The 13,981-nt window shown below is 45.7% G+C and overlaps 1 protein-coding gene across 3 annotated transcripts in view; it reads right to left on the reverse strand.

Moving 5' to 3' along the window:
* The window catches only part of LOC139057935 (uncharacterized), a 115,745-nt gene extending 102,103 nt beyond the window's left edge, over positions 1–13,642 (reverse strand). For 2 of the 3 annotated variants that reach the window (XM_070536734.1, XM_070536737.1), the window contains exons 1-4: positions 13,566–13,642; positions 8,829–8,855; positions 7,860–7,889; positions 2,804–2,830 (exon numbers count right to left, since the gene is read on the reverse strand). In XM_070536734.1, the coding sequence (XP_070392835.1) occupies positions 2,804–2,830; positions 7,860–7,889; positions 8,829–8,855; positions 13,566–13,569 (88 nt within the window). In that variant the 5' untranslated portion in view covers positions 13,570–13,642. Of the gene's footprint in view, positions 1–2,803; positions 2,831–7,859; positions 7,890–8,828; positions 8,856–9,107; positions 9,140–13,565 lie in introns of those variants that run through there. The other variant, XM_070536735.1, reaches the window with a different exon arrangement.
* Between the last annotated feature and the right edge of the window lie 339 nt (positions 13,643–13,981).

Consider the following 13,981-nt stretch of genomic DNA (forward strand, 5'->3'; position numbering starts at 1 on the left):
CCGATATGACGGCATCCAGATCGCGTATCCAATCACAAACGTCGCCTTTCAGAATGAGGTTGACAAAATGATCACAACATACGTCATCGAACCTTACTTAAGACCGTGGGGATCACATGTCGTTGTTATGAAAAAGAACGACGGCAGTGGGCGTTTCTGCGTTGAATATCGGAGTTTGAACAAAGTAACACAAAAAGACGTCTAACCTTTACTTTGCATGGATGACTCCTTCAATAGCCATTATTGAGCCCAAAATTTTTCGTCAATCGACCTTCGGTCCGGCTATTAGCAGATTTTAGTCGACCCTATAGACAGCGAGGAAGTGGATTTATTGCGTCAGATGACCTGTACCATTTCATGGAGATGTCGTTCGCACTGTGCAATGTCCCAGCAACTTTAGCACGTATGATGGATTCTCTCCGGTGGCGATACAAGTGGTCCATGTGTCTCTGCTACTTAGAGGATGTCATTGTCTACTCGCCTACGTTTTACAGCCACCTCAACCGTTTATTGGCCGTTCTTGCCATCTTACGTAGAGCCATCCTTCAGCTGAACTCAGCCAGGTGCCATTTCGGGTCACGCCAAATAATTATGCTCGATCACCTTGTCAGTGCTGCCGGCGTTCAACCAGACCTCGACAAAGTGCGAGCAGTGCAACAATTTCCCGTGCCATGCTCAGCCAAAGACGTCCGCACTTTCGTAGGATTATATTCCTACATTCGTCGCTTTGTGTGGAAATTCGCGGACATAGCTCGCTCTCTCAATCAAGTTTTGAAAAAGGACGTTGCTCTTGTGTGGGGATCCGAACAAGCAGCTTCATTGCCTGCCCTCATCCGTCTACTAAATACACTACCAATACTGGCCCATTCTGACACCGCATCAGCTGCATAATTGCGCCCTGATACCAGTGGTCATGTAACTGTGGCTGTCTTTGGCAAAAACAATATTGTGAGGAACGAGACACCGCTTACGCGAATCACGTTCTTTCATTATACGAACAAACCTTTTCCGTCATTGAACGCGAGTGCCTGTCTTTAGTGTGGCCTGTCAGAAAATTTAGAATTAACTTGTTTGGCCGAACTTTTCCTGTTATTACAGACCATCATGCCCTCTGCTGACTCCCGTCGCTCAAGGATCCGTCTAGACGACTCGGCCACTAGGCACTGTGGCTACAAGAATACTCGTTTGCTGTGCACTAGAAATCCCCACGCCTACACCAAGACGCAGATTCCTTGTCACGCCACCCTCTCGATCTTCCTGACCTTAATGATCCTGACTCAGACGCCTGCGTACTGTCCATCCTTCTTTGAGAATCCCCACCGAACGACGAGACGCGTCTTTGCGGCTCATCATCGACTGTCTCATCACCCCATCACCAGACAATTCTGTTCGCCTGTTTGAGGTACACGACAACGTTATGCAGGGCCGTAATATCAGCTCAGATGTCCCAGAGCTTCTGCTTTCTTCTGCTTGCTTCTACGTCACCATCTACGCTCCAGCATCCACCAGCTTCACGACTAACCAACAGCCGGTCACCTTGGTGTCTCGCTTGCGTACGCCCGCATCCATCATCGGTTTTTCTGGCCTGGCATGTGCTGCTCTGCGCACCGCTACGTCGCTGCTTGTGAAGGCTGCCAATGGCGCAAGAGTCCTTCAGCGCTGCCAGCAGGCCAGCAGCTACAACCGATTAATAACCCTGCAGAGCCAATCTTCCGCGTCAGCCCTGACCTTCTAGGCTGTTTCCCGACATCCATCTCGGGAAATATATGTGTTGCGGTCATGACAGTTTACGCCACGCGTTTCCCAATCATCGGGTATTGCCGAGACGCTGTTCCAGCAACGTCGCTGACTTTCTCCTCCACGACGTAATTCTACATCATGGCTCCTCTCGGTAGCTCCTCACCGATCGCGGGAGGTACTTCCTGTAACGAGTGGTAGATGACTTCTTCGTGCCTGCTCCACTGAACATCAGCTCACCGCTGGTTATCATACATGTACGAATGGACTGACCGAGCACCTAAACCGAACTCTAACTGATATACTGACCATGTATGTTTCACCTTATCATTGTGACTAGGACAGCACGTTACCATTTGTTACCGTCGCGTACAATTCGTCATGGCATGGTACGGCTGGATACTCCCCGTTCTAATTGCTGTTTTTTTCGAAATCCTACATGGCTATTCGAGACTCTCTTCCAGTCGGCTCCTCACTCGCCTACTGACGACGCCAGTGACGTCGTTGGTCGAGCCCGTGCAGCTCATAAACTTGCCGACAACCAACTCTGTGATACTCAAGACTCCCCAAAACCCCGGTACGACAGCCGATAAGGAAGTATGCACTTCATGCGTGGCTCTCTATTATTACAATGGCCGCCATGCCGCCGGGTTTGCCTATGCGGAAGTTCCTCCCACGTTACACCTGGCCCTAAAAGAAGGTGCGCCAAATCGGTGATGTGAATTACGAGAGTAGAAACCTGGGCTCTGCTTTTTCAACTTCCTCAATACCACATGAGGTTGTTCACGCTTCCCGGCTGAAGCCCTATTGCCCTTGTAGCTCCTTACCTTCGTCGGATGCGCCAGGACGGCGCTTCCGCCACGGCAGGGTGATGTTACGGGGCGATTGATACATAGAAGGACGCGTGATTAGGAAAAAGCGATCAAGACACGATGAGGCCGCTAGCTCGTGGGCCGGATCAGACATCTTCCCTTCCCCTACCTTTTTTAATGCTTTCTAAATGTATCCTTCGTCTACATCTTGCCTCCGTCACAATATGTTTTATATAAAATACTCGACCACTTACTGCTGCTTCCTTCCATAAGTGAAACATCTGTAAAAAGAGAAATAACAAAGACAGAATGAGAACATTGATTTGTTAGGTGGCTCGCTATTTGTGTAATGCAGCATTACTCTGTCTGGGAATAACATTAATTTCATAGCCACGTTTTCGAGCTACAGAAAGATAGTCATCCGCTCGAAAACAAAGAAACCCCATGCTTTATAATGCTACAACAAGAAAATCCTGCTGACAAATGCTGAATGGGTAACGCACAGGTGAGTCGAGAATTAAAGAATTTGGGACAACGATCCTTTAAAGTAATCGCTATGGGCCTCGTCTCCATAACTGCAAGCTCCAAACAAAAGAGAGGTCTTATACACCTGTTCCACACAAGAAGAGAAGGTTGAAATAATATTTCTGGCAGAATAGTCCTGAATCACCTGCACTGTTGCGTCATTGCGTTATACAATGATGTGCGTTGCCATATCGTGAAGCCTTATGCCCAAAGGTGAGACACCATTGTTGACGCAACATCCCATTCGCAGTGAATGAGCCCGCCGTGGTCATGAACCTATTCCGAGAAATTAATTATGGACACGAGCTGGTGCGCTATAATTAGGACATCACAGCTTAGTCAATAATTGCGCGACTGAATTTTTGATCATTCCTCCGAATCTTCCTGCTAACATTTCTTCAGTATGGCTACCTTATTTAGGCCATATTTCATGGCATTTTATTTCGTTTCTCGTTTTTTTTCTTGGGTTTGGGGGGGGGGGGGAGATGGCATGCTCTACATCACAGCGACACACTATCTCGTCTCGGAGCTCGGAGCGGCCACTCTCCTGCAGAAATGGCCCAAGTTCTCTGCCATATTCTCCACTGGTCTTTCAAAGGTGGAACACGCCAGGGCTTAACCCTAGTGGTCATCCTCTCTCTGTAGACGCTGCTCGCCCTAACAAAATATTGAGGAAGAGAATTCAATGCCCATCACAGAGAAGTATGAGACAGGTGGCCTTGGCGCTGAGTGCGGCTTTGACAACTATGAAAATAATCATGTGAGGGGCCTCAGTATGTTCCGCTACAAGTACCAGAGAAGACATGGACTGTCTTCTCTGGAAAAGTGTAGGAAAAGTGATGAGGGGGTGAATGCCGGCTCCTGTTGACATGGGCCGTAAGTGGAGGAACACTTGTCTTCACAGAAGAGGAAACATTAACTATAGAGGCCCATCACCACTCTCAGAACTCTTGTGTGCTGTTCCGACAACAGAGATTGCTGATGCGGCCATTTGGACAGTTTTTCAAAGCTCCCATGCGGTGTCTGTAGTGGTTTGAGCTGGCAAACAGCAACTGTCCGCATTTACCTTGTCTTTGTGACAATTCAAAAACACATCGACACTCACACTTACCTCAAATATTTCCAGATCCGAATTGGCTGCCCTTATCTAAGTCCCGCTTCGGCGAGTAGCCTTAGAGTTTACAGCATGATGGCACCCCACAGACAAATGTAAGAGCCAATCATAACCATAGCAGAGGAGTTGAGCTTTCACGTTCGATTCCCTCCAGCTCAATAGTATCTGCAAGCTACCGTGACGAAAACGTGTGGGTTTCTTTCTCTGGGATAGTCTTGACAAGGCGGCCCGCACCCATCAGTGCTTCGGCGTTTTGGCCTTGAAAACATCGTCAGAACGAGCATGGGCAAAAATTCCGTTGTAACGGCATTTGTGCACACCACGTGATGGCGTAGATAGGTGACGGGCCGCGCATGGGCTGAGGGCCACGGCCTGTGGTCCTGTGTGAGAGTTGATTGATGACCCGGGCCATGGTATAAACAATGGAAATAGCGACCCATCAATTGAGACTCAGTTGAACACCTTTTGCGAGTCACTTCGCTTTACGGTTGACATCGGTACTAATTTCCATGGCGGCAGATAAGTAGAGTTCTCAATCAGCCATACATCAGACGTGCATCAGCCTGCCTTACGACCTAGTAAAGAAGAGAGAATCGTCATCTTTAGAAGGCCAGTAACAATCTCAATAGAACCGCTTTTGTACTTTTGCTGAATAGTGCCATTTTCACATGGCGGTGCACTAATGTTTATGTACTACATACATGCAAGCTCTGCCGCTTTGCAAAAAGTCGCAGTTTCAGCCGAAAAGCGACGCATTGATTACGATAACAAACTAGCAGACAGCCATACGAAGTAAGGATAGTACTCCTACTGGCCGTATCAAGTTCTACGTATTCGTTTGCTAACTAAATTACAAAGGATGGAGTCAGCCCGTGCAGCAAACACGAAGACATCCCATTCGATTACCGCGGGCACTCGCTGTAAGAACGCTGGCCTGAGGAAACGCGCCCGCAGCAACGAGCGAAGTGACCTTCGTGCTGCCTATCATTTCAATGCAAACTGAGCTCCAAGAACACATAGCATGCACAACGGAACGAGCCACCAACGCAGATCACTCTCAGAATTAGGCTCCGCTTCTACGCAGAGCGGCCACATACGCAGCTGCAGCTAGATTTGAATGCCGCCCAGTCAAAATATTCAAAAATAATCAAAAATAGCAAAATAATGTCTGAATTTGACATTCGCGTAGTCCGTTGAACTGGCCTGGGCCTATCACAGGAAACTGCGAGCTAAAGTGGCGCCTTTTGATCTTCTCCTTGTGCTCGTCATTCGACTAGCCACGAAAAAAAAGCACGCCAGGAGCACCCACCCGAAGATCAGAGAACAATTGCTAGTGTTGGTGGAGACTGTAGGACATACCTGCCAGAACAGCGACAACTATGTTATTTACTAAATGTTGGCGTAATTAATTCTCGTCTAGTCTGATTATTACATACAGTCCTAAGCACTCTGTCCAATAATTCTTTGCGAACAAACGTAGAAGTGTCTTAACGGCAATACTGTTGCTGGCGGGAACATTCTGTCGAAAATGGTGCGGTCCTCCTCCCTACAGCGTTGCGCATGGCGTGACCGCACAGGATATTGGCTTCATGGTGGCTTATACAGCATAAACTTCCCTTCACACAAGAAGCCAAGCAGCTCATCAAGTCGATACATGAGTGTGACATGGCACAGCTACAATGAGCCACATCGCTGGCTCTTATCTGCGGTGGTATTGTGTCTTCTGTGATTTCGTGGGACAAATCACGTTATGTTATTTCTGGGTGGGCTTTTACCATTGAAGTTAGCTAAACTCTTTTTGTGGCACTATTGAAAACTCAGCCTGGCAAAATCGCACACAGATTACCAGACATAGCTTTGTTTTAGGGCCGAAAAAATATTTTCCAGTTCTTGACATGTATATAAAGCGAAGCATTATTGGTTACTGGCTCATGAAACATGTGTGCATGTGTACATTAAAGGGCAGCATGTTATCCGAAGCTGTGATTTTGTTTGCAGTGAACTATGCACACAAATATTTACTTGTAGTGCAGAGTATACATGTGTATATATATATATATATATATATATATATATATATATATATATATATATATATATATATATATATATATATATATATATATATATAAACGAGAAGAAAGGGGGTTAACCGAGGTACTCGGACACTCCCAGGGTTCTACTAGTACACATAAATACCCAAGAAAGTGGATGGGGAAACGCCGACGCGGTAGCTCAATTGGTAGAGCATCGCACGCGACATGCGAAGGTTGTGGGTTCGGTTCCCACCTGCGGCAAGTTGTTTTTTCATCCACTTTAATTTCCATTAATGTGTCATTACTTTATTTCATTTATTAAGCACATGCAATTTCCCTATGTTGTCCTTGGTGTCAGTGTTTGTTGGCTTCTCATTATATGACTATATATATATATATATATATATACACACACACTTAAAATCTTGGTCCAAGATACCTGGTACCCGCCGTATATATATGTATTGTAGCGAACAAGATAGACGCCATAATGGACCATCCCCTCCAGCGCTTTCCAGCGGGGTCAGGCTCTCCTGCGCCAACAGCCCATCCGTATTGCAATACATACGGTGTCGGCATCCGGCATGCGGCGCCGGAGCCGACCGTTTCGCGAGAGAAAAAATCATTCCGAACCACGCAGGCCGTCCGCCTAGCGCGGATGCGTTACTGAACTAACTGTAACTCTCAAAGTAAAATGCCTCAGAACAATAATAAAGTTCCAACTACACACTACCTGCACATATCGTAGCGTCGAATTGTACTTGAACATAGTAGCTAATGTAATTCGTTTACACGAAAACATGACACAGGCCCCTTTTCCACCGTTTCAACCATTCATAGAGCGGCGCGCCCCAGTAAGTTCCTTGCAACACCACCATCTAGATGGCGCTCGCATCCGTGGCAGCGGGCCGTCGAAACCCGGCAGCGTTTCTGAGCAAATATTACGGTTACATAGGATGTAGTTGCCGGAAAGTGAGGAGCAGTCAGGGGTCTTTGAATGCTATCGTGATCCGCTCTTAAAGGCAAAGCTTAAGCGTCCTCAAAATTTTTCTTATTCACATTGTCCACGTATGCGTCCGTTACATAATTGTTTCCGTAACATGCTTGTGTCTTAGCTGTCCTCTGTTCGAATCCTACCTCCAGGCAATCTCATTATTATTCACCTAAATTTTTATGCAACCGTGCTTAGTTCGAAATGATGAGTGTGCAAAGTCATAAAGCCTACTGAAGTCTAAAGGAAGAAGTGTAGGCAAATCCATGTAATAAGCAGCAATGGTATGCTGGCTGAATCACCCGGCTTTTAGCTTGTGTGCACCCTAGCAGCACACTTCTCTCTAGTAATTATTTGATGAAGCTCTTTGTTGACACGGTCAATGAGCTCGTTACCTGCTTCTTCCCAGCACAATCTTTAGATGGCTCTAGCCTATTAAACGTGTTCGGTGTTTGAGGCCAAATACGTATCTAGAGTGCCTACAACTCGGCAAGAAAGGTTTGCAATAAAAACTTCGCTTTAAATATCAATTTTACAGCAGCGACAAAGTTATGGTTTGATCAGCAGCCACTTCTGACGAGAGAAAGGCAGTGGGATGCCTGCGTAACTTCGTACTTTCACGTACGCATGCAGAAACAGCTTACCGACTCCACTGGACATCATGGACATTTCATCTGTAAAAATAGAGCGAAAATAGTCTTTACACAAAGACCACAGTTACCTTCTCCAAACTTCAGTTTCCATGACCATATTAATCTCATCGCGCCTTTGCATGTGCTCTTCATGACGTATATACCTATCACGCTAACCAAAGTGTAGACCAGTAACTAGTGATGTGTTTAATTTCAGGTGGTGTCAAAGTGCATGACAAGGCTGTGTCTAATATGATCGTTTTGTGAAAGTGTACGACAATGTGAACAAAATGCGTGTACGTCTGCGGCTGTCTTTGGCAGCGTGGTCGCGAAGGGCTCCCTCAAGCCATCCCTGAATGATTTTTCCCTTCGCCTGCCATCACAAGTATATGGAATAACCCAATAAAGAATCAATCATTGAATATATCTGATTCAACGATGCCTGTCAGAGAGTTTTGTTACGTAACATCGACGTAGAATAATATGACAATTCCACCAATTTGGGTGTACTGTTCTATTATTGAACGACTTACCAGGACTGTTGAAGTGCGCAATTTCAAGTCGCATACTTTCATCACTGACATATTTATTGACCTCGCTTACATCACAGATGCGTGTGTGCGCTCGTAGATGCCAGTTAAGAGAACGAAGAAGAAAATGTGTGATATAACCGTTTGTGATAATTCAGTTCAGTTACAGGTGGACACAAAGATACAGCAGTCAAGAGCAGGGAAGTACGGAGGCCTCGGCGCCTTGTGTTTTGGCATCCTTTGTTTTGTAATTTGTTGAAGTCTTGCTTTGCGCAGTTTCTGTACAATTATTTCGGTGGGGTGGGTTAAATTCTCACTCGTCGTCTGATGCAATAACCAAAACGTTTTTGAAGACGAAATCAATGACCGAAGAAATGAAAAAAGTATGCATGAGTGAATGATTAAATACAACAGCAAATGTTGGACGAATGAAGCAAACCCATTGACTTACCGTCCATAGAACTGAATCCGGTTTGTTCTGAAAGTGTAATTTCATCCACACATTAGTATTCATAGACATGAGGTTTGTGAAAATGTTCTGCAGTTTTTCTGGGCCACAGCAGAGCTCACCGGTATACAGAATGACAGACAGGTGATAGAAGAAGGAAAGCTGGGGCTACTAATGCTAATAAATTCCAAGAACACATAGCATGCACAACGGAACGAGCCACCGACGCAGATCACTCTGAAAATTAGGCTGCGCTCCTGCGCGGAGCCGCCACATACGCACCTGCAGCTAGAGTTGAACGCCGTTCAAGCGCAATACCTGACGCCGTCGCAGTTTCTGCTGCTCTGGCCAACATAGAAAGTCCTTTCAGCTGGGCTCTGTCAGTATTATCCCCGAGAACGAACACGGGCGGCGCTGCGAGCGCCGCTCGCGTGACGTCAGGGCACGGACTCGCGCCTGTCGTCTGCTACAGTTCGGGCGTTGTCCGGGCGCTTTCTGCGGTGTTTTCGTTTGTTCGCCCTCGTTCTCTCTGCTTGCATACTTATGGTGGTCGTCTCAAATATATTTTTACGACGTCTTCCTTTGCGAACATTTATTCAAAGAGCTAATTTCTTAGTCAACAATGCAGCTCTCGAAGGCAACGCTACAGTGCCAGCCGAAGCGACGCAGACCAGCCCATTGCGGGTTTTTCATGCGCGGATAGACAATCGCAAAAGCATAGCCTATAGGAATCCAGTTATGATACCATACCTGCCGCGGTGCAACAAGTATGTCACAAAGGTGGCTATATATGACTTCTACAGCAGTTACGTTGATTTTATTCCGCTAAAATAGGTTTGCTCACGACGGGTAGTTCATGGTATAATATCGAATTTTTGCATTTCCTCACAGAAACGCTCGGCAGTAGCACGGGGACTTAACTAATACTGGAGCTTAGATTCTACACGCCTCACTTGCTTCTTTAACTGCCTGTCAACATTAGGCGGTTCTTCACGTGTTTACTTTTTTTAAACGGCGGAAATTTGAAGTAAAGTTAATGAAGGCTTACAGCTATTTACGGAGTACAAATGGGAATGTACCAATATATATTTCCTTTTCCGTGTTACACGTTCAACTCACCTCTTTAGGGCGCGTTTGTTAATGATTAATAATGCAAGTTATGTTCCTCTTTTTTTGTCTATATTACCAAGTGTATATCCTTTAGTTATTTCAGTGCCGCAGTGTGTTTTGCATTGTTATTGTGGAAATATTTCACTGTTCTTTCATATATTGTATAACTGCAATGTTTTATGGCCACTACATAAATGTAATTTATATGGCGCTTGATGTGTTACCCCATGCAGCCATATTGTACCTAAGGGGGTGAGGTTACCTCAAGCCGCGTCTGTGCGACTTTTTTCCCTCATCCACCTCCACTTACCACTCCTCTGTACATGTGTGTGTGCAAATGGAAATTAATAAATCAAATCAAACTCACTTGAGAAATTTACTGGTGCTTGCTGCTTGAGGAATATACATGACCAATCTGTTTGGCGAACTGACACAGGCTGCTCGGCCCAATTTTTTTAGTGAAGTATGCCTGCTGGACCGCATAGTTGCAGCCAGAAAGAAGTCGAAGCGTCAATGATTAGTAGTATGGGACATATTGAAGATATCGAAAATCCCCCGGAGGAGGGTCAGAAATCAAGTGAAAGTATATGCAAGGCTTGTGGTGCTTTCTTTATGAATGTTTGCGATTGGATTGGAGCAAACTTAATTTGCCTGCAAGGTTCTCTTTAATGTACCGACGAAGCGAATAGTTTGTATAATTGAATAACGCTGGATCGAGACATGGTGAGACAGAAGGTGCTTGAATTTTCCTTTTGTATACAGTAAATCTAAGCTGCGCTGTAGTAGCTCGAGAATACTTTAGCCATTCCAGTTGGCGCTGTAAAAAACATGCTTTATGGTTTTAATTCGAAGTTGTAGTGAACTGATGGGTTTCGCGAACATAGCGTGCCTCTCCATACGGACAGTCGATTGCTACCATTACGTGATCAGGGGTGTGCCATATTGCCTATAAAGGCTACTGAGGGCCACTATGAAACATTTCATCACTTTCAATTGAGTGGCTCTCGATCTTAACAACGAAACTTTTCTCTCAGGTGATTGCTACTATGGTGTTTGTGAATTAACTATGTAGATACTCTACATGACGCGCCGTCGTGTTAGCAGCCATGAGCAATTCGTTTTTTGGAGGCCTGTTTCAGAGGGGGATGAAAGTAGCAGCAAACTTTTTCATAAGAAATGCGCGCCTAACTATTTTTTTACGCATTAATGAATGGACATATTTGAATAGAACAACACACCAGAGTAATAGGAATCATGATGAGAGCTTCGCTGGGCAGTGTCTTTCTAAAATCAGATAACATGTTGACGCCAATTACCAAATTTTTCTTCCACGTAAAATGCAATGCCTCACATAGCTAAATACTAAAGTAATGTTAAATGTTTAGCGAAGCATCATACACAACTTCGCGCGTTGAATTTGCAGATATTCTTTTTTTAGCCAAAATTTACCGATAGACACGGCGCATATATGCATTGCAAAACCTAGTAGACCCCTTTAACGCTACTTAGCTTGCGATATCCAAGCCGCAAAGTTTCTCGACTCACACGCTTTTGAAGAAGAAACTTTGGTTAAGGTATGGCAGCTGAAAGAAGCCGACGTATTCTTCAATACGTACGGCTCGAGCCACCCATACCCCAAGCATACACGAAGGGAACGAGCGCGCGCGGCAGCCGAGCGAGCCGGAGCGAGCGCCGTCCTGGCCGTGACGTCACTCGCGAGAGGGCGCCACTCCTAATTCTCGGGGCTAATAGTCGCCTTGCCCCAACAGTGAAAATGCACTATTCCTCCAGCGTATTTCACTGGCCTTAGCAACAAGGCTCCAGCAAAATTCTCACGTTTTCCTTATCCGGCCTAGTGTAAGCATGGTAAGCCCACAGGTGCCCTCCTAGCTCTTTGCATGGCGCCTCCGGGCTTACAACTCTGTACTAATCTGCCTCTAGCCACTCAGTGGGTGTCATCAGGTGAAGCGTGACCGCGGCATTCGGGACTACGATATGTTGTCATCTTGCTACCTAAAAACAACTTCTTGGCCCTATTAAGGCTGATATTTTCTTTGCTATCGACTTCAAAAGGCGGGCTCTTCCACAAGATCTCGCATAGACGAGGAACTGTTGCCTCTGTCAGCGAACGTCATATTGCCATGTGAGCGCGTATGCAGGTATTCGTCTCAGCTCCCACGGGCCTGCAGTTTTTTTTTAGGCCTTATCCTGTTAAGTGCGAGCCATGCATTCACGAGGTTCAAGTGTGTAACACTAGCACCGCATTAATTATTAAGTGCCTAAACTCTCCCTATGAATGTTTTAGCCTGTTGGAAGCCTGCAGACATACTCGCCAGCTGAGTGTCGATGACACCTATAACAAAACACGGACACGTAGGCATGTGGCAGCTTGCAAAAAAGGATATATTGACGCTTCTTCTCCATGAACCCGATATGCAAGAAAGCGGAAGGCTATAGCAGGAATACACACCATTCTAGGAAAACCGTAACTCACTAGCCTGTTGTTTTATCACCAATCGTCGTCAACTTCATTGCATATCCCACACACCTAACATCACCTCTAGAAATGCTGCAACAATAAAGTAAAACCAAAAATAATTATAGTGAAGCAAGGGCTGGAGAGAAGCATTTTTTTCACTCTAATTGAAGGGCAGAGATGAAAAGTAAAGAGAAATTAAGGTGGGCGTGAAAGCAACTTCCCACCTGTGAAAATAAAAACCACATCCATCTCAATATTCTTGTACTACCCGTAGCTTAGGAATCTGTCCCTACCCCCAGATGGGACAGCTGAGTCCTCTTTTGTGTCTGTTATTTTTTTACTTGCTGACCATCGTCCGCCGACCCACCACTTACGTCACAACCAATCAGCAGGTGCCCCACAAGGGGCCTTCTACATATTAGCTTAAAAAACGGGGAGATTCCGCACACTTCTTTTCTACCCTCCCCTATACCTCCCTCACCCCTTCCCTGTACAGCGGTGTTAAGGTGCCGTCTCACGAGAGGCAGTTGCGGCGCTGCACTTCCTCTTTACCTTTCAAATTAAAAGCCACTCACACACACACAGTCCACGTCACTTTCTCGTAAGAGTCCTGCTATCAGGCGCCTAATAGCCCCAGCTTTATACACGCCTGACAAGTGCAAACAATGCGACTCTAGAGCCACCTTGGAACATATCCTATGGAAATGTACAGCTATAATACAGGATAACTGTGATGCCGCCTCAAACAGCGACAGCCTCCGCGTACGCTGGTAGTCCGCGGTGCTCAGCTTTGACCTGCAGCACCAACTCTGGGCTTTCCAGCGAGCCGAGGAAGGCGCCAAGGGCCAACAACTTTTGGCCGAAAGCTAGGTGGTGTCCAGGCCCACCCAACCCAAATCGCAGGGCATTCAATAAAGTTATTTGAACGAATGAAGCTGCTACAGCATCCACTTTCTTTGCGTCGAGCCATCGCCGCGCTGCTGGTCGCTAGGACTGACGGTCCGATTGCTAGCGCTATACAACTCTCTCTTCAGCTCTCTTAATGAAGTAACTAGTTAAATAACGCACACCTGTATCGCGTGCTGGGCTACGAGAAAGACTTTAAAAAATTATATGATAGGGATTTAGGGAAAGGAAGGACGATCGCTTACCCATGGTTGCACTGAGGAAGGTTGCTAGGCGCAGTTGTCACGTCTTCTCTTCTCTCGAAATACTGCCTCCTACCCACTACGGGGGATTGTCCAAGAAGCAGGGGGTTTATAAAATAGCTGTAGATGAAAAGAAAGCCTAGATTTTAGTGGCACATACCCACTGGGGAATTCGCCAACAACCAGGTAGGGAAATATACCAATTAGAAAAAATAAATATAAGTTATAGTAAACAATGTTTATTTATGATTTTAAAAGAATGAAGTTAGAAATTAAAACAAAATTCAGTTAATCTAACTAATTTTACTGAAATATAGCAAACTCTTAATGCTTTGTTTTATAGTCAGTATCTTTCTGAACCTGCCATAAAATCTTGGATGGCATCGCGCACATTGTTGTCGATGTGCCTAAGGGTCGAG

The sequence above is a fragment of the Dermacentor albipictus genome, chromosome 3, assembly GCF_038994185.2.
Source record: "Dermacentor albipictus isolate Rhodes 1998 colony chromosome 3, USDA_Dalb.pri_finalv2, whole genome shotgun sequence".
In the NCBI taxonomy this organism is placed as follows: domain Eukaryota; kingdom Metazoa; phylum Arthropoda; class Arachnida; order Ixodida; family Ixodidae; genus Dermacentor; species Dermacentor albipictus.